This window comes from Heliangelus exortis, chromosome 15 (assembly GCF_036169615.1).
Source record: "Heliangelus exortis chromosome 15, bHelExo1.hap1, whole genome shotgun sequence".
NCBI classification, from domain to species: Eukaryota; Metazoa; Chordata; class Aves; order Apodiformes; family Trochilidae; genus Heliangelus; species Heliangelus exortis.
In genome coordinates this window covers 1,020,773-1,038,942 of record NC_092436.1, presented here as the reverse complement: position 1 = coordinate 1,038,942, position 18,170 = coordinate 1,020,773, and the positions used below count along the sequence as shown (strand labels likewise).

Below are 18,170 nucleotides of genomic sequence, written 5' to 3'. Positions count from 1 at the left end.
AGGTTTCACCGGGAATAAACACTAATCCAGGTGTGTGCACCTGGATACCTCGGGTCTGGCGGGGAAAAAACGGAGAAAATGGACAAATCCATCAAAAATTCAATGGAGATTCCAGGCTTGGAAACAGCGCGGGGGAAGGCGGGGGTGGGGGGGTCCCCGCGTTGGCTTCGCCACCGCGGGGACCCCCCCCCCCTCCGCCTTCCCCGTTGTCACCTCCCTTGTTGTCGCCTCCCCCTTCCCTCAGCACTATCGTCTCGCGCCTGCGCAGTCGCGATAGTGGGGAAAAGCTCGCGAGAACATTCCCGTTCCCTCCCTCCCTTTTTTCCTCCCCCCCCCCTCCTCAGAGCCCTCAGAGCTCGGCGGCCTCACGGGATCTTTCGAGAAGTCCTCATCCTTCCCTTTCCCCCCCCCCTTTCCCTCCCTTTTTTTTCCCCCCCCCTTTTCCCCTCAGGAACGCGGCTCAACCCCGCTCCCTTCTCCCCCTTTTCCCCCCCTTTTCCCCTCAGGAACGCGGCCCCATTCCGCGCCCTTTTTCCCCCCTTTTCACCTCAGGAGGCGGCGGAGCGCGGCCCAACCCCGCGCCCTTCTTTCCCCTTTCCCCCTTCCCCTTTTAACCTCTCCCTTACCCCTTGCAAACCTCTCCCGGCGCCGAAATGTCGGTGGTCGGCATCGATTTAGGGTTTCAGAGCTGTTACGTGGCTGTAGCCCGAGCCGGAGGGATCGAGACCATCGCCAACGAGTACAGCGATCGCAGCACTCCGTGAGTCGGGGGGAAGGGGGGGAAAAAGCGCGGGAGGGGCCCGGTTCGGTCTCGGTTCGGTCCGGGTTGGTTAAATGGGAAATAAAGAACCCCCAGTGCGGGGTTGAAGTGTTGGGTCTGGACCCTCCCCGGTGTGAGCAGCTTGAGGCGAGGGGTTATTTTATGATCATGGGGATAATGGAAATAAATAAAATAAGGGGGAAAATAAATAATAATAAATAAAATAAATGAAAATAAGGGATGGGGAAGGTGTAAGAAGGAGCAGCCGGGCCGTGGTTTGAAATTCCCTGATCCAGTGAGGATGCGGAGACCCCGATCCAGGTTTCCCAGAGGAGCTGTGGCTGCTCCATCCCTCTCCCAGCCCAGCTTGGATGGGGCTTGGAGCAGCCTGGGCTGGGGGAGGTGTCCCTATCCATAGAGTTGGAACTGGGTGATCCTCGAGGTCCTTTCCAACCTCAAAACATTCCTTGTTTTTCTCCTGCAGTCCAAGCCCTGGGTGCAGGTGAATCCTGAGCTGGTGCTGAGCCCTTGGCCTGATGCTGCCTCAGCTTAGGAAAGCTCCTTAGCAGCCTCCCTTCAGCCTCTGTTTCTTTGTTAACCAAAAAAAAAAAAATTAAAACCAACCCCAAAACCCCCCCACCAAACCCTCTAAAACCACACCAAAACCCCAGAATCCTTTTGAGCACTCATTTTATTTTTTTTTTTAAGTCTCCCATCAAGCTCGGGTTGCTGAGCTGTGGGATGGGGCAGTGGGATGTGAATGAGCAGCAGAGCCTGGGGCATCTCCTGTCCCGGGAGAGCCCTGACTGGCAGAGGGATTTGCTGCCCAACTTGATCTCCAAGCACATTACTCCTCTCCTAAGTCTGTTGCCACTCGGCTTATATAAATAGGCCTCCCAAGACATTTCTCCAGGGAAGTATGCACTGTTTATTTTTAATGAGGAAGATGCTGGGAAGGAGGGGGGGAGCTGGGATAAAGTTCTTTTAAGAATGAGTTGTTAAAAAAAAAAAAGTGGAAAAGGAGCTGCCCCCGCATCAAACCTGGAAGGGAGCTGTTTGGGAAGCTGTCCTAAAAGTGTTTCTACAGCTTGCTAAATGTAGAATAGCCTTGTTTTTTAATTTAAAAGTAATAGTTGTCCTGGGAAGAGCATTTCTTCTTTTCTCTTTACTTTCAGACCCCCCTTACCTCTTTAGGAAGGCCAGAAGCATACAGTGACCTTGCTTCTCATTTGGCAGTACCTCAGCTCTGTGTGCCTGTCCCTAAGCAATGAATAAATGGACATTTTTAATGCTGTGCATGTGCTGGAGTAAGGGCTGCTCTCTTAAATATTCACAATAATATGGAAGTTTAAACATCAGATGTACTAGGGTAGTATTTAATGTGAAGTATTCCAAAGCAGTCTTCTAATAACACTGAGGTTCTGACCCTCAGGGAATTGAGGCTCTGCTTTAAATCATATTTGAGATATGAGCACAAATCTCACTTATTGAAGGGGACAAGCTATATCCAGTGCCTGACACAAAGCATCTGTCAGGAAATAATTCAGTTATGAAAGGATGAAGTGAAACTGGAAAAAAAAAAAAAAAAAGCATAATGAAAGTGGCAGCTTTTTCAGCAGGATTTCATCTCCAAGTGCTGCTTTGAGGGACTGCAGAAAGCCATTCTGTAAAGAAACATATTTTTTTAAAAGAAATTCTTCATGACTTTGAGGTGTCTGCCTGAAACTGAAAAGTCAGGTGGAAAATCTCTGTGCTCAGCATTTGTTTGTGGAGGTGTTGTGATGGCTTTCCTCAGGAAGCAGCTCATGCTCAGGGTTAAACACTTTATTTTTATGTTGTCACCCAGGTTTTGGGTAGGATTGGTAGATAGGTGTTGATGTAATGCTGTGTGTTAGTAAAATAAAGCCTTTTGAGCACATTACTTGGGTGGTACAGGTGACATGAAGCCCAGAGCTCTGCTGGAGCTGCTCCATGAGGCCTCCCCTGACCTCCTCAGTGCTCCTCAGTGCTGCCCTGAAAGGCTGTGGTTAATTATTCAACTTCCAGTAAATCATAGACTATTTTATAATTTGTATTTGGTGAGTTAACCCTGGCTAACTAAATTCTCCCTTCCCTCCCTCCTGACATCCAGGAGCTCTCCTCTCTGCTGGCTCCCTGCAGGGCTAACTGGGGAGAAGGGTTGGGAGCAGAGCCATCCCATCAGTCCTGGAGAATTTTTTTGGGGTCCTGGAGACTTTTTTTGGGGTCCTGGAGAAAAGCAACAATTCGTATTCCTGCCTTAATTCCTGCCTGGAGACCAGAGCCAATTAACAACTTCCTGCTCAGGGCTCATTAGGTTTTTAGCTCTGCAGCTCCTGTTCCCTTCACATGAGCCTTAGGCTCTGCAGAGCACAGAACTTCCTCCCTTTTTGCTCCTGAATCTCTTGTTCCCAATAATAAGATTCCTTCAGAAATGTTAATTCTGTTGCAGGAGCTGCTTTAGGGTGGGTCTGGTTTGATTTGGTTTTGATAAATTGGATGAAGATAAAAACTCAGTGCAATTATATCACTCCAGTTCTGGTTTGGAACAGCTTCTGTTAGAGCAATTGCAGACCTCAGCCTAGAGATTGTTCCAGAAAAGGGGATTGTTTTGTTTTTTTTCATTATTATTTATCAGAACTTTAAGCTGTCACAGAGTAGTTTAAAGTAAAATAGGACTTTTTTTTTTTTTTTTTCCTCCTGTAATCTACTTTATTTCAGTGAGTGGAGATGAAGCTCACAAAGAGCAACCTTTCCCTGCAGGTTTTGCCTTTGAAGGGTTTGCTTTAAAACAGAAAAGCTACCTAGGAATCATTTCCTTAATATCTGTTTTACCTCCTGTATTCTCCTGAATGCTTCCTGGATTATTAATGAACTGCTGCTCTCTGAGTGGCCCAGGTATTAGGGTAATTATTGAGAGAAAAGGTGTCTTTTTCTTACCAAGATGCAGAACCTGAAGCAGCATGAGGGAACATGGGTTTGGTGCAGTGGGGACACTGCTGCTTTATCTCAGTTTAGAGTCCAAAATTAGACTTTAACCAAATTAGAGTTTCTTTCCAGAATTCACAGAATATTTCATGTATTCCAGTGACTGACCAGCTTTTTTAGGGGACCAATGACTGGATTAATAACCTCTACCCAAATTAATATTATCAGCAGAGATTGGCAGTGCAGTTCTACCTCAGAGTTACTAAATTGAGACCTTTCTCCTCCTTTTTAGCTCATGCATCTCCTTTGGGCCCAAGAATCGCTCCATTGGGGCTGCAGCTAAAAGCCAGGTGAGCACCAAAGCAGGCTGGGGAAAAAAAGCACCTTCAGGAGCTGCTTTTGTGGGTCTTTTTTCAGTGAAGATGACAAAAATTTTGGAGCTGGCTTCCTGGTGGCTGTGGTGAGCAGCTGGGCTTAGCTCAGCAGTGCTGCTTGGTCATCTTGGGGAGAAGGCTCAGGGCTGGTGGTTGAGAATAATGAATTGTACCCAAAAATAATCTTTGCCTCTTCAGAAATTCTGGTAAATACTGATTTTTCTTGGTTAGATTGCAGAGGTAAATTCTAAAGCTAAGCAGGAGTGGTTTGCCCTACCTGAGCTTGCTCCAGGTTGAGTTCTCTTTTAGTTCTGTGGCCAAACTCTATAGAATCATTCTACCAAGTGCATAATTTGGGCAGAAAGGGGATGTTTTGAAGTGTCAATGCATGTTGCTTTCCTCACTTACAACCTGACTGCCTCTCCTGGGTGTTGTTGCTTGTACTTTTGAGTTGGTGTAGGCAGGCAAAGGTGAGCTCAGGACTGACAAGAAGTGGTGCTGGTTTGGATCCTGCTGTATCACTCCTTGTGTTGCTGTGAAACCCCTAGAAAATAGGATTTTCTTTTTTTTTTTTTTTTTTTTTTTTTAAGCCCTCTACAGGAAGTGGCTGTTCAAACACTTGGTTTTTCTTAGGCTAAAGTACCCAGAGATGTGTGAAGAGTCATTATCTGGAGTACAGAAATGACTTGGTACAACCAAGAAGAGAAGAACTGCACTAAAACTGAATAAAGATGTTTTTTCTGGTATTGAGTGTCTGCTTAGCTTAAAAAATTCATGATACAGAAACCCAGCAGAGATGAGGTGTGTCCTGCAGAAATTAAACTGACAGAAAATCAAACCCAGGTTATTTAGGAAACAGGAACTTGACTGAAACTGCAGCCCAGGTAAATGTTGTCTGCTGTGCCAGTTCCTGTGCTCTCCTCAGTGTGTGTCTTGGTCTCATATAAATGACAGAATTAACCAAGTATAATTCCAATATCTGAAAAGAAAGCACAGTGGTTTTTCAATTTTTTTTTTTTTTCCACATTTGCACTCATCTCTGCTCTTAATAAAAGGCAACCTACATTTTTATCAGTTAAATCAAGTTGGCAGCATCCTCTTGGGGCCCTCCTGACTTGTGAAGCTTCATGGTGAGGTCCTTGAGGTGTTTAGTGAGAAGATCTGTGGTGTTGGCTGCCACGTGGGTGTGATGATCCTCAACTGGAGTTTAGATCTTGGTGTTATGGGGAAATTTCCTGCAGAGGGGCAGTGGAAAGGTAGGGAGGTAGGAAACAGGGAAATGGGAAAGACACTTGAGTAATTTTTTTTGTTGTTTTTTTTTTAAAGAGTATCCTAAAGATGCTCTCAGAGAAACAAATGACTTTCAGATTGATTTTTAATAAACCTTGGCTCAGTTTTCTAGCATACAAATCCCTGTCTGCTCCCTGAGAGTCCCTGACCTGATACTCCTGAGGCACAAGTGACAAAAATATCTCTTGTCAGGCATGAGAACAAAACCCTTGTCTTCTGTTTGAAATTCAGGTGTTCCCCTGACACCTTGTATTAAAGATTTCTTTTCCCCTAGGTTATTTCAAATGCAAAGAATACAGTACAAAGTTTTAAAAGGTTTCATGGTCGTGCATTCTCAGATCCCTTTGTTCAAGCTGAAAAAGCAAGCCTTGCCTATGAACTTGTCCAGCTGCCAACAGGCTCCACTGGCATCAAGGTGAGTCTGGCATGTCTGAGGAGCAGCCAGGGGAGGGAACTGATCAAGTTGCCTTTTATCTCTTTATTTGGAACCTGCTTGCTGTGGTTTCTGTTCCCTTGTGAAAGGGAAGCCTGCAGCAGGGAATGAAGCAGTAAGGCTGCAGGTGATCTCTCCAGGTGATTTTACAGCTACACAATTTTCTCTGCCTGGCAAAGCCAGTTCCCCCCAAGCTGCTGGGGCAGTGCTTGCTTTCCTTTGCTCCATGGTGAATTTGGGAGACAAGCAACTAGACCAGCCTGCTCATTATCTGCTCTCCTGATAGATCCTGATAGATCTGCAAGGGTGCAAGATGTCAGCTTAGCATTCCAGGTGATAAAAATTTGTCTTTTCCAACACTTGGTTGAACTGGCTTGGGTTTCAGCAGTGAGTGATGAACTCACTCCCAAGCAGGAGGGAGGAAAGCATCCTGGGCATTCCCTGGCAACTGAGATTCCAAAGGGAAATCTCATTGTGCAGAGCAGCTTTGTGTTTGGGAATTCTGCAGTGTGCAGTCCCAGCTCCTGCCCCCAGGCTGAGCTCTCAGAGGGGGTTGTCTGGGTTACTTTTGAGTCTTGCTTTTAGTGAAGGCTGCTTGCTGCAGGTGTTCTGGTGTGTGTTTGTGCTGCCTGCTGTGGTGTAACAGATGTCCCCAATTTTTGTTTGAAGGCCATGTACATGGAAGAAGAAAGAAACTTCACAATTGAGCAGGTGACAGGAATGCTGCTCACCAAACTAAAAGAGACTGCTGAGAATGCACTCAAGAAGCCTGTGGTTGACTGTGTTGTTTCTGTAAGTATGTGGCAGCAGGGAAGATACCAAAATTGCACATTTGGGAGGTGTCACAACCTGGAAAGATTGCAGCATCAAACTGCCCATTAAACTTGGATATTCAGGTGTTTGCCTTCTCTGTTTAAATCCAAGTCTTGCACCTCTCCTTCAAAACTACTGCTGGTACAATGACTCAAATTTCTTCTAATTAGCAGTGTAAATAATGTTTCTAAGCTGCTAAAATGAGTGGCAAAGGTTCACAAAAAGTAACAAAAAGGTAGGGTTTTATTTTTTTAATTGCAACTGACATGCAAACTAATTTGAAAGCCACCTCAGCTGTTCCCTGCTGAATCCCTCCACACCTTCTTGTGTCTGTTTGCTCTTCCAAAGGGTAACCTGAGCTCTCTGATCCTCTTGCAGGTCCCCTGTTTCTACACAGATGCAGAAAGGAGGTCTGTGATGGATGCCACCCAGATTGCTGGGCTCAACTGTCTGAGGCTGATCAATGAAACCACTGCAGGTATTGCCCTCCTCCTCTCTCTGCCTCACCTCACATCCCAGCTCTGCTGGATAAAAGCTTTTACTCCATCACCCCCCAGCATCACTGCTGCTTTTGTGTGGCTCAGCTGAGCTGTCTGATCATCAGTTTCTGCAGCTTGAGCAGTCAGAGGAAGTGCTAATGTTTTATTTCTTCTGGAATTACAAACCTGAACGTCCCCTCTCTTGGCTCTCCTTCCTCTGCAGTTGCCCTTGCCTATGGAATCTATAAGCAAGACCTTCCTGCCTTGGAGGAGAAGCCACGGAATGTTGTGTTTGTGGACATGGGGCATTCTGCCTACCAGGTTTCTGTCTGTGCATTCAACAAAGGGAAACTGAAGGTAAGCAGCTTGCTGTGCTGCCATTTGCATTAAATGTTCACCAGTACCTGGGGTGGCCTCTGAGGGGCTGAGAGCTTGGCTGGAGTTAGGGCAGGGGACTGGAGAGCTTCTGAGGAAGCAAACTTGCCTTAATCAGCAGACTTTGGAAAAGAATTAAAACACCTGGAATAAATGGTCTGTTCAGAACTGATCATACTGACTGCTGCTTCCAGAAGGTGCTCTGGTTCAGTCAGGAGATGCAGCATTAAAACAGGAGCCCCTGGGATGCTGGGAGTGACAAACACCACGTGCAAGCTGCCAAAGTATTCCTGTTTTCCAGCAAATATCATCATTTCCCACTTGTCACTTTTAAGATTGCCACCTGGATTTTAGCAGTTCCAATAACCCAGCTGCAGAAACCAACACCACTTGTAAAGCATGGGGTGGTGAAGTGAAGGCAGGAATTCTGAGAACATCAATTTTCCTGGAGTTCTCTTGGTTCTTGTGAGGAAATGGCACCTACTTTTTTTTTCTTTTCTCTTGATTTGTCTTTCAATTCTTCTGTGGTTTCCAAGTTTGAAGGGATGCTTTGGAGTATGGAAGGGAGAGCTGGACAGCCAGGCAGCTAAACCACAGCAGGGACCAGGCTGGAGGAGTAGAGGGAATAATTTTAATGCTTTTATGAATTTCTGTTCCTAAAACCAAATAAATAAAGGTGTTGAAAAGATAGAATCAGCTGAGGTGGATGGGCTGCAGAGCATCAAAAAATGAATGCCTGTTTGTGAGAGGAGTTCATAACATTTCTTCTCTGCATGTTTTATTTTTAGCTTGGTGTAATCATGTTCCAGCCTTAGGAGGCATCAAATATTAAAGTGGGGAATGATTCATGCTGACAGTGGCTGAGCAGGGCTGGGAAACTCTGCTTACAGTACAAGTTACTGAACAGATTGTCTTCCCAAGCCTTGCCCTCTCTTCCTGAATTTCTTTTTAAAGCTGTCACCTCATTACAGAAAGGCTGAGTGCCCAGGGCAGCTTTTTAGCATCTGGGGTAGCAGATGTTTTGTCTTTTTGTTGGTTTTTTTTTCCCTCCTGTATGTGTGTGCTGCAGTTCCTGTGAGATTTACCTTTCCCAAAGAGGTTTGATGTTTGTGTAGCTGCCAGGATGTGTCCCTGGTAATGGTGGTTCTCCCCCCAAAAGCATTTTGAATCTCTAATGTCAGCTTGACATTAATTGCTAATTAACTTCACTGAAGCAATGACAAACTCTGCTCTCACCAGAGTTCCATTTTGGTTCTTTTTTTTTTTTTTCTGTTTGTTTTGTTTATTTTCTCAGGTTCTTGCCACATCATTTGATCCCACGCTGGGAGGCAGGAAGTTTGATGAGGTGCTGGTGGAATATTTTTGTGAAGAATTTGGAAAGAAATACAAGCTGGACATCAAGTCCAAGATCCGGGCCCTGCTGAGGCTCCACCAGGAATGTGAGAAACTGAAGAAATTGATGAGTGCAAATGCCTCTGACCTGCCAATGAACATTGAGTGCTTCATGAATGACATTGATGTCTCTGGGACAATGAACAGGTAACACCTGCTTACAGAGCTCAGAGTGCCCCTGGGCTGCTTCACTCAAGAAAAGGAGGACAAAATGCCAGTTTTTGGGGCTGGGGGGAAGTGTCAGAACAGGGTGGTTGCTGCTTGGGTCAGGAATGTTGGGATTACTGGAACCAAGTTTGGGAGAAAACACTGAATAAGTAGAAGAGCCAGGCTGCAGCACGTGGTTGAAAGCTTCATTCTTCAGCTCTGGCACCCTGCTGTATTTGCAGCATTAACCCCTGGTTTGCTGTAGCTTGGTTTCTGACTTCTTCCCACAGGAGCAAATTCCTGGAGATGTGTGAAGGGCTCCTGGGAAGAGTTGAGCCTCCCCTCCGCAGCGTGCTGGAGCAGGCCAGTAAGTGTGGGCATGGGGGAGAGGCACAGTCCCCCTGCACAGAGTGAGGTGGTGCAGCCAAGCACTTCTCCCTGAGCTTTTAAACCTTTTCACACAGGCTCAGATGTGAAATTCTTGCTGCTCAGAACCATCCTGAGCTTGGAAAAATGGTTGGTCCAGTGAGAACCTTGTAGTTTTACAGTGCCAGGATATTCCTGTAACCCAGAAGCATTTGATGGGTAAAAACTGGTGTCCTGACTCTCTCTTTTTTCCAGAGCTGAAGAAGGAGGATATTTATGCAGTGGAGATAGTTGGTGGCACCACGAGGATCCCTGCTGTAAAAGAGAAGATCAGTAAATTTTTTGGCAAAGAAGTCAGCACAACTTTGAATGCAGATGAGGCTGTTGCACGAGGCTGTGCACTGCAGGTAAAAAGGGCTGTTTGGTGCTGGCTGGGAGGATTCTGACTGAGCTCTGTGAATGTTTGAGCCAGAGTGCACTGGTAACACAGCAGATTTTTCCTGTGTGTTGGGGAATAGAGTTGAATAAGCTTCAGGAAAGGATCTGGAAGAATGGCTGCACTGAGGGAGTCCTTTGTGCTCTTGCTGAAGCCCCTCTCAGTGGATCAGTGCAGGTTGCTCAGTGAAACATCTCCCCTGCTTCTGCTCTGCCTGGGAGCTGGGGCTCTGGGGAAGCTCTGGTGCTGATGTTTCCCCCTCCAGGCTCCTCTCAGGGCCCAGGTTTAACCAGGAAAAGCCTTTTTGGAGCATTCCTGCTGTGAAAAACTGCTAAATAATGAAGGAGGGAGACACAGGAGCTCCCAGGGCTTGCTGTGCAGATCCCAAGCCCAGGAGAGTAATCCTGGGATAAATAAATGTACAGATGAAGCCTGAGGAGCTGCTTGCTGAATTAACTTTTCTCCTGAAGTCTGACTGTGGCTCTCGTGCTCTTGCAGTGTGCAATTCTGTCCCCAGCCTTCAAAGTCAGAGAATTCTCCATCACAGATCTGATCCTCTACCCCATTTCCTTAAGATGGAATTCACCAGCAGAGGATGGGATAAGGTAAAAAGGAAAGTTTTCACCTTCTTGTGTGAGGACAGGCAGCTTAAAAAAAGCCAACTGGTGGCAAGCTGGAGAAAATGACACTTGGAAAGCAATTAGCAGTCCTAATTGTGATGCTTTTAATTAAATTCATGGGGGTAGAAAACAAAGAAAGATGGATGGTGCTTTAGCACTTCCTCTGTGGCTCTGATGTTAACTTAAAAGGTTAGGAGGTTTTTTTTTTTTTTTTTTTTTGAGAAAGAGGGCAAGAGTGCCCAGAAAGCTTCCAACTTCAGCACTGTCCCTCACACTGAACACGTTGTTTGCTGTTCCAGTGACTGTGAGGTCTTCCCCAAGAACCATCCTGCTCCCTTTTCCAAGGTGCTCACATTCTACAGGAAGGAGCCCTTCACTCTTGAGGCATATTACAGTTCTCCCAAGGAGCTGCCTTACCCTGATCCTGCTATAGGTAAAGACCCTTCTCTACCTGTCAACTTTTATGAACATTTTTGTGTGTCTTTTGGGACTCCTTTCCTCCAGTTATGTTCTCTGCAAGGTGCCACCTCCTCCAGATGCTGTGGGGATGGGTTTCTGGAGTTGTGGATCTGCAGTAACATGAGGGGTGTAGCATGAAGTTTATGCACAAGTAAAGAATGAAGTAAAATATTAAATACTGGAGCAAACCTTGCTCTGAATTGTGCCATCTTCTGAGCTGACCCCTGTAGCACCAGCTTTGGCAGCTGGAGGGCTTGTAAGAGCTGTGTATCCCAGCAGTGCTGACTGAAAAACCTGAATTGTTTGTTTTTTACATCCTCTGAGTGCTTTGCAGGGATCTGCTGTCAGCAAGTCAGGTTTTGGTGAAGCTCATCAAAGGGTGTTTGTTTGTTTGTTTGTTTCTCTCTGGGGTTGCTCAGCTCACTTCTTGGTGCAGAAGGTCACACCTCAAACAGATGGATCCAGCTCAAAGGTGAAGGTCAAGGTCAGAGTGAACATCCATGGGATCTTCAGTGTTTCAAGTGCATCTTTAGTGGAGGTTCATAAATCTGAGGAGAGTGAGGAGCCAATGGAAACAGATCAGCATGGGAAAGAGGAAGAGGTAATGGACTGCAGGGCTGGTTCCTGCTTAGAAAAATGGTTTTGTGATGAAGCACAATCAGCCCCTGAGTTCTGGGAGGGATTAAAGGCAAAGATTTAGTAGATGTTTTTAAATTAAATTAGGAAGATGTGGTTAAGTACAGACTGAGGTGAATTTCTTAGTCATTTTAGGAGGAAGCTTAAAGATAAAGATTTAGTGGATGTGTTCAGCAATTAAATTAGGAAGATTGTGCAGGCTGAGGTGAATTTATTCATCATGGTAGGAGGGAGCTGCTTCTTGCCTAAGCAAAGACTGGAAGCTTTTTTATACCTTGAGGCTGCTTCAGTTCTCTTTCTGTTGCCCAAAGAAGTTGAGATTCAAGTGCAGTGATGAGCCCAGGAATGGAGGCAGTGACCTGCATGTGTTGTTTCATGTGTCCAACTGGATCTCTTGGTGAATTTCAGAAGATGCAGGTAGACCAGGAAGAGCACCAAAAGGCTGAGGAGCAGCAGCAGCCCCAACCTGACAGCAAAGCAGAGGCTGAAGAAATGGAGGTAACAAAAACATCTGCCTGAAACTCCTCTTTTCTGCCAGGGTAATTCTGGAAGGTTCAGGGGAACAGGTAGGGGGGGAGCCCACCTGCTGCCTTTGTCCTAGCTCTGGAAATGAAGCTTTTATTGGAGTATATTGGGGCTTCCTATTGTGAGGAGAGCTTTTGCAGTACAGACATGGCCTGAATAATTGCAGAGCTGTCAGGTGACCTGGTGCTGATGAAACGGGGGAACTCTCCTGTTGATGGAAGGAATAATCATCTGGTTTTCAGTAACTTACACTATAAAACACTTTTCTAGTATTTTAACTTTACACCCCAACCTCTGGGCCCCAAAAAAGTCAGGTCAGGAGTTGGATTTTCTTTTACTTCATCCCCTGAAGTGTCAGAACGAGGGTCAGAGCAGTTCTGAGGTTGAGCTGCTCTGACTCAGTGCTTTTTCTGTTATTCTCAGTCTTGTTTTCTCAGCTTGAGCTGACTGGTGATGCTGATTTCACCTGGAATTGGGTTTTTTTTTTTTCTTACAGACTTCCCAGGCTGACTCCAAAGACAAGAAAGTGGATCAGCCACCTCAAGCCAAGAAGGCCAAAGTCAAAACCACCACAGTGGACCTGCCCATTGAGAACCAGCTGGTGTGGCAGATAGGGAGGGATATGCTGAACCTGTTCATTGAGAATGAGGTAAACTCCTACCTGAGCAGGAGGAAAAAACCCTGCTTGGGCTCCAGAAATTCTGCTCTTCATTAAAGGAGATCCAGAAATGGTGAAATTAAAAAAAAAAGTGAGGTTTTCTATGATAAACTGCAGTGCCCCACATCTGTTGTTCCTCTTCAGTAGAGCTCTCCTGCTGGAAAGGCAGTTCCCAGGGTGGGGTTTTTGTTGTGTTTTTTTTTTTTTAATCTTTTCCAAAATCAGCTGCAGTTGCAAAGTGCTCCTTGGCTGCTGCCACTGGGGTGAATGAAGGTTTCTGAAGTGGAACAAGACCATTCTGTCCTGGATTCCCCCCAAACTGCAATCAGTTTTTATCCACATTGACAGGAGTTGTGTCAGATCTGTAGCCTGACCTGAGCCTTTGCTAACAAGGGGTTCCTGACAATGGGTGAATTAACCACTAAAAATGTATCAGGCACTATGTAAAAAGTAGCTTTTTAGCCAACTAATTTTGACCATGTTTTCCCAGGGTAAAATGATCATGCAGGATAAGCTGGAGAAAGAGAGGAATGATGCCAAGAATGCAGTGGAAGAGTATGTGTATGATATGAGAGACAAACTCTGTGGCATTTATGAGAAGTTTGTGGGTGAAGAGGTGAGCAGCTCTGCCTTGGTTGTCTTTCCAATTTCTTCTGTTGTGTTTTCCTGCCCTGTCTCATACACTGTGTTTGCTTAGACTGTGTTTTCAGGCATGAAATATTGAGAAGTAGATTTATTTATTTTTTTTTTAACCTTTCTGGCTCTGAAGAGAACCTTTTAAGTGTGGCCTGAGTCCAAGCAGATGCTCCCCAGGTTGTATTTTTTATTGCATGTTGGTTTCCAAAGCAGTTGCAGCAATTAAGATGCTTTTGTTTTCAGACTGAGGAGCAGGGACATTTGTACAAATATTTCAGTTTTGTCTGTTTGTCAACCTTCAGGATTAGTTTAAGATTATAAAAAAAAAAAAAAAGAATTCAGTGAAAGATTAACCCTACCTAGGAACAGAAGAGGTGGGATTAATGAGCAGGGCACCTGGAAATCCCTTGGTGTTGCTAATTAGCTTTCCCTGGTGCACTAAATGAGCTTGGGGTGTAATTAATGCAGTTGTTAGGTGACTGCATTACTCAGGTGAATGACTCCAAACTCTTGACCAGTTCTCCACTGGTTATGGTGGGAGAGTTGCCAGGATGCTGAGCTCAGCTTGGGGCACTTGGGGTACAGAAAAGTCTTGCTCTGTGGTCAGAAATGCTCCTACAGGGATGATGCAAATATGAAGGGGAAGAAAGGAGGGAAAAAAAAAAAAGGAATAAATATTTTTTTTATGTGACAGTGCTGCTCTGAACTCTGGGTGTCAGTGCTCTGGTCCTGGTCTCTACCCCAGAGCCACCCTGAAGAATATTTTGGCTCTCTAAAAGAGGGTAAAGAGTTTCAGACAGAATTCTAGGAATGCAGCCCTTCCAGAAAGGTCCCAGAAAGGTGTCAGGGATCCCCCTGCTGCCTGACCCCAGCATCTCACCCTCCTCCTCTCTCTCACTTGGTGCTTCAGGATCGAAACAGCTTCACCCTGAAGCTGGAGGACACAGAGAGCTGGCTTTATGAAGATGGGGAAGACCAACCCAAACAGATCTACATTGACAAACTGACAGAGCTGAAGGTGAGAGGAGTCTCCTGAGCCTGGGGAGCTGCCAGGGCTCAGAGCTCAGCCCTGGGCACAGACTCCACGTGGATCTCACACCTCCAGGGGGGGTTCAGGAAGAGCAGGAGCTCCCAGGAGCTCAGAAAAGCTGAGGTGCCCTGTGAGGTGTCAGAGGACCTGACTGAGGTGCTGCTTGGCTCCTGATACCTCTGGAATTTGTGTTGCAGGCTCTGGGTCAACCAATTCAGGCAAGATTTCAAGAATCAGAGGAAAGACCAAAAGCATTTGAGGACTTGGGGAAGCAAATTCAACAGTACATGAAAGCTGTCCAGGCATTCAAAGCAAAGGTATTTCCATTTCCACACTGGATTTTGTAGTGAAATGAGGCACCCAGGTGCCACTCATTACCAGGCAGTGGGCATGAGCTTGTGTTAAGCCCACCTGGGCCTGGTAATTAATTCTGTTCACTGCAGAATTTCTGTCAAATTCAAGGCTGTGGCACAGATCTCCTGGCTGAGCTCTTGGTGTCTGCTGCATTTTCAGCTTCAAAGGCTGTGGAGATTTTCACCAGGTGTTGGTTTCCTGGTGGGAGGGAGGTGCCAGCAGTAGGAGAATCTCAGCTCTGTGGTCAGAGCTGTGGCTCAGCAGCTTAATTACTCTGCTAATGAGGAGGGCTGGCTGGTCCTTCTGACATTTTGCTGCTTGGAGTTTAAGAGATGAACCCAGAAGTGGTGTTCAGAGCCAGTTATGTGCAGAGCTGCTGCTGGTTTGGGTGTTTCAGGATGAGCTCTATGACCACCTGGATGAAGCAGAGGTGGCAAAAGTGGAGAAGAGTGCAAATGAAGCCATGGAGTGGATGAACAATAAACTGAACCTCCAGAACAAGAGAAGCCTCACTTTGGACCCCGTGGTGAAAGCTAAAGACATCCAAGCTAAAACTAAAGTAAGTTTTTCCTCCATGATTCACTCCTGGTCGAGTTGTTTGTGATCAGAGGAAAACTCTGAGGTGAGGAATCTGTAGCAGGAGGGAAGTTGGGGGTTTGGCTGCCAAACTTGGGTTTGGGGGGTGGGAAACACCAATCCTCAGCTTGAACACCCCCCTGGTGCTGCCTGAAGTTGATTTGAGCAGGAGGTTCCTGCACAGCTGCATCTTGGGATCATGGATTTTGTTTGGGCTGGGAAAGATCTCTGAGGTCCTGTCTTGGGATCACAGGATTGTTTTGGTTGGAAAAGATCCCTGAGGTGGTCCTGGGATCATGGGATTGTTTTGCTTTGGTTGGAAAAGATCTTTGAGGTCCTGTCTTGGGATCATGGGGTTGTTTTGGTTGGAAGAGACCTCTGAGGTGATGTCTTGGGATCACGGGATTGTTTTGTTTTGGTTGGAAAAGATCTTTGAGGTCCTGTCTTGGGATCATGGGATTGTTTTGGTTGGAAAAGATCCCTGAGGTGGTCCTGGGATCACGGGATTGTTTTGTTTTGGTTGGAAAAGGCCTCTAAGGTCCTGTCTTGGGACCACAGGATTGTTTTGGGTTTTTTTGGAAAAGATCTTTGAGGTCCTGTCTTGGGATCATGGGGTTGTTTTGGTTGGAAAAGACCTCTGAGGTGGTCCTGGGATCACAGGATTGTTTTGTTTTGGTTGGAAAAGGCCTCTAAGGTCCTGTCTTGGGATCACAGGATTGTTTTTTTTTTGAAACAAGATCTCTGAGGTGATGGGATCACAGAATATAATGGTTGGAAGAGATCTCTGAGGTGGTCTTGGGATCATGGGATTGTTTTGTTTTGCAACAAGGTCTCTGAGGTGATGTCTTGGGACCACAGGATTGTTTTAGTTTTGTTGGAAAAGATCTTTGAGGTCCTGTCTTGGGATCATGGGGTTGTTTTGTTTTGGCTGTAACAAACCTCTGAGGTGATGGAGTCCAACTCTTCACAGATCCCATGGATTTCAGAGCATCCCAACCTCCTCTGTGCCCCTGAGGCCCCTTCCTCTTGTCCTGGCACTGGGGAGAGGAGACCCCTGCCCACTCCCCCTCCTCTCAGGGAGGTGCAGACTGAGCAGTTCTCCCCCAGAGCTTCTCCAGACCCTTTTTCTCCTCCCTGCTCTTCTCACTGAGTTTTCTTTCCCCGTTTCCCAGGAGCTGACAGGTATTTGCCACCCCATTGTCACCAAACCCAAACCCAAAGTGGAGCTGCCCAAGGAGGAGCAGAAAGCAGCTGAACCCAACGGACCAGTGGAGGGGCAGGGAGAGGCCCCCGAGGCTGCTGAGCCCCCTGCCCCTGAGAAGAAGCTCCCTGAGATGGACATTGACTGAATTCCAGCACTTGTTTATATTAATTATTATTATTATTAATTATTATTATTGCAAACTTACAATAAAGCTTTAAGTTGTCAGCTTCGTATGTTCTGAATCCCCCCTGGAGCCCCCCAGCACTTCTGGGGAAAGGTTTGGTGAGTGCCTGGGGCCAGAGCACCCCCCCCCCCAGCACAGGATTTTCCTGCCATTCAGACTGAATTTACAATTTCTGGGTGTTCTCACCGGGCCTGCAGGAACACCCAGGAGCAGCTTCTCCACGTTTCATGCCCAGGGGGGGTCTGACTTTTAGGGAGCAGCCTCGGGGAGCTGCTTGTTCCCTGTCTGTTCCCTGTCAGTGCCCCTCACCCCCTTTTCCCTCTGCTCCCCTCCTGCCCAGCTTCAGGTCCTGCCCTGGTTTGCCCTTCCCCAGCTCCCCCTCACACCAGGTTTGCAGGGGGGGGCAGTGCTGGGGTCCTGTTTTGGGGTGTGTGGGGTCCTGTTTTGGGGTGTGTGGGGTCCTGTTTTGGGGTGTGGGGTCCTGTTTTGGGGTGTGGGTCCTGTTTTGGGGTGTGAGGAAGAGGAGCTGAGCCCCAGTTCCCCTGGAGCTCTGTCCCTGACCACCCCCTGCCTGCCCAGAGCCTGGGGGGTTCCTCTCTCTCTGCTTCAAGCAGCAGCTCCCAGAAAATGAGGAGGATTTGGTATTTTAGCTGCAATTCTGACTTTTAACTCTTCCTGCAGGGGCTTTGCTTGCTTCTACGAGGCCTTCATTTGGAATGCTTGGGGTTTTGGGTTTGTTTTTTTTTTCTGTTTTTCCCCAGGAAAAGACACACTTGACTGATTTGGCTATTTTTTTATTATTATTATTATTTTTCTCTGAGCTTTATACCACGATTTGTCACTGAACTTGCAGCCCTGACTTTGTCTGTGTTAAAATCCCAAAGCTGAGCCCCTGCTGCCCCTCAGACACTGCAAGAAATAAATGCACTGGATTCTACTGGATCGCTGGCTCCTGGTGGTGATGGGGAGGGGGGGATGGGATGGGATGGGATGGGGGGGTGCTCTTAATTGCAGACTCTGTTTAATTATGGAATGGGTTGGGTTGGAAGGGACCTTTGGGATCACCCAGTTCCAACCCCATGGGCAGGGACACCTCCCCCAGCCCCATCCAAGCTGGGCTGGAGCAGCCCCAGCTCCTCTGGGCACCCCCCAAGGAGCCCCCCCATGAACCCCCCCACCCCCCCCCTGCAGGAACCCCCCCAGAGGAACCCCCAAACCCCCCCCCCCCGGAGGAACCCTTCCCGAAGGAACCCCCCAATGAGCCCCCCCAAAGGAACCCCCTGATGCCCCCCCCCCGATAACTGCTCCTCCCCCGATGAAGCCCCCCGGAGGACCCCCCCCCCCCCGAGAAACCCCCTAATGAACCCCCCAAGGAGGTGTCTCTGGGGGTCTTTCTGGGCTTTTTCTGGAGAGCTTATTGGGTGGTTTTCTGGGGGGTTTTCTGGGGTTTTTTGTGGGGGGTTTCTGGGGGCTTTGC

General features: G+C 47.1%; 1 protein-coding gene across 1 annotated transcript; it reads left to right on the top strand.

Moving 5' to 3' along the window:
• Window positions 1-628: 628 nt before the first annotated feature.
• HSPA4 (heat shock protein family A (Hsp70) member 4) lies at window positions 629-16,734 on the top strand. The gene is made up of 19 exons (XM_071758577.1): window positions 629-760; window positions 3,999-4,056; window positions 5,645-5,785; window positions 6,473-6,595; window positions 6,995-7,094; window positions 7,319-7,452; window positions 8,765-9,009; window positions 9,300-9,376; window positions 9,631-9,782; window positions 10,310-10,416; window positions 10,731-10,864; window positions 11,310-11,491; window positions 11,935-12,024; window positions 12,548-12,700; window positions 13,200-13,325; window positions 14,256-14,363; window positions 14,573-14,692; window positions 15,127-15,288; window positions 16,478-16,734. The coding sequence occupies exons 1-19, from the start codon at window positions 654-656 to the stop codon at window positions 16,652-16,654; spliced, it is 2,496 nt and encodes an 831-aa protein (XP_071614678.1). The 5' UTR covers window positions 629-653; the 3' UTR covers window positions 16,655-16,734.
• The last annotated feature ends 1,436 nt before the right edge of the window (window positions 16,735-18,170 follow it).

What these genes read in the sequence shown, in the direction of transcription:
- HSPA4 (XM_071758577.1), top strand. Translation starts at nt 654, where the DNA reads ATGTCGGTGGTCGGCATCGATTTAGGGTTTCAGAGCTGTTACGTGGCT. An exon ending in CAGCGTGCTGGAGCAGGCCA is followed by an intron (nt 9,377 to 9,630) that starts GTAAGTGTGGGC and finishes TCTTTTTTCCAG; the next exon opens with AGCTGAAGAAGGAGGATATT. An exon ending in TCCAGGCATTCAAAGCAAAG is followed by an intron (nt 14,693 to 15,126) that starts GTATTTCCATTT and finishes TGGGTGTTTCAG; the next exon opens with GATGAGCTCTATGACCACCT.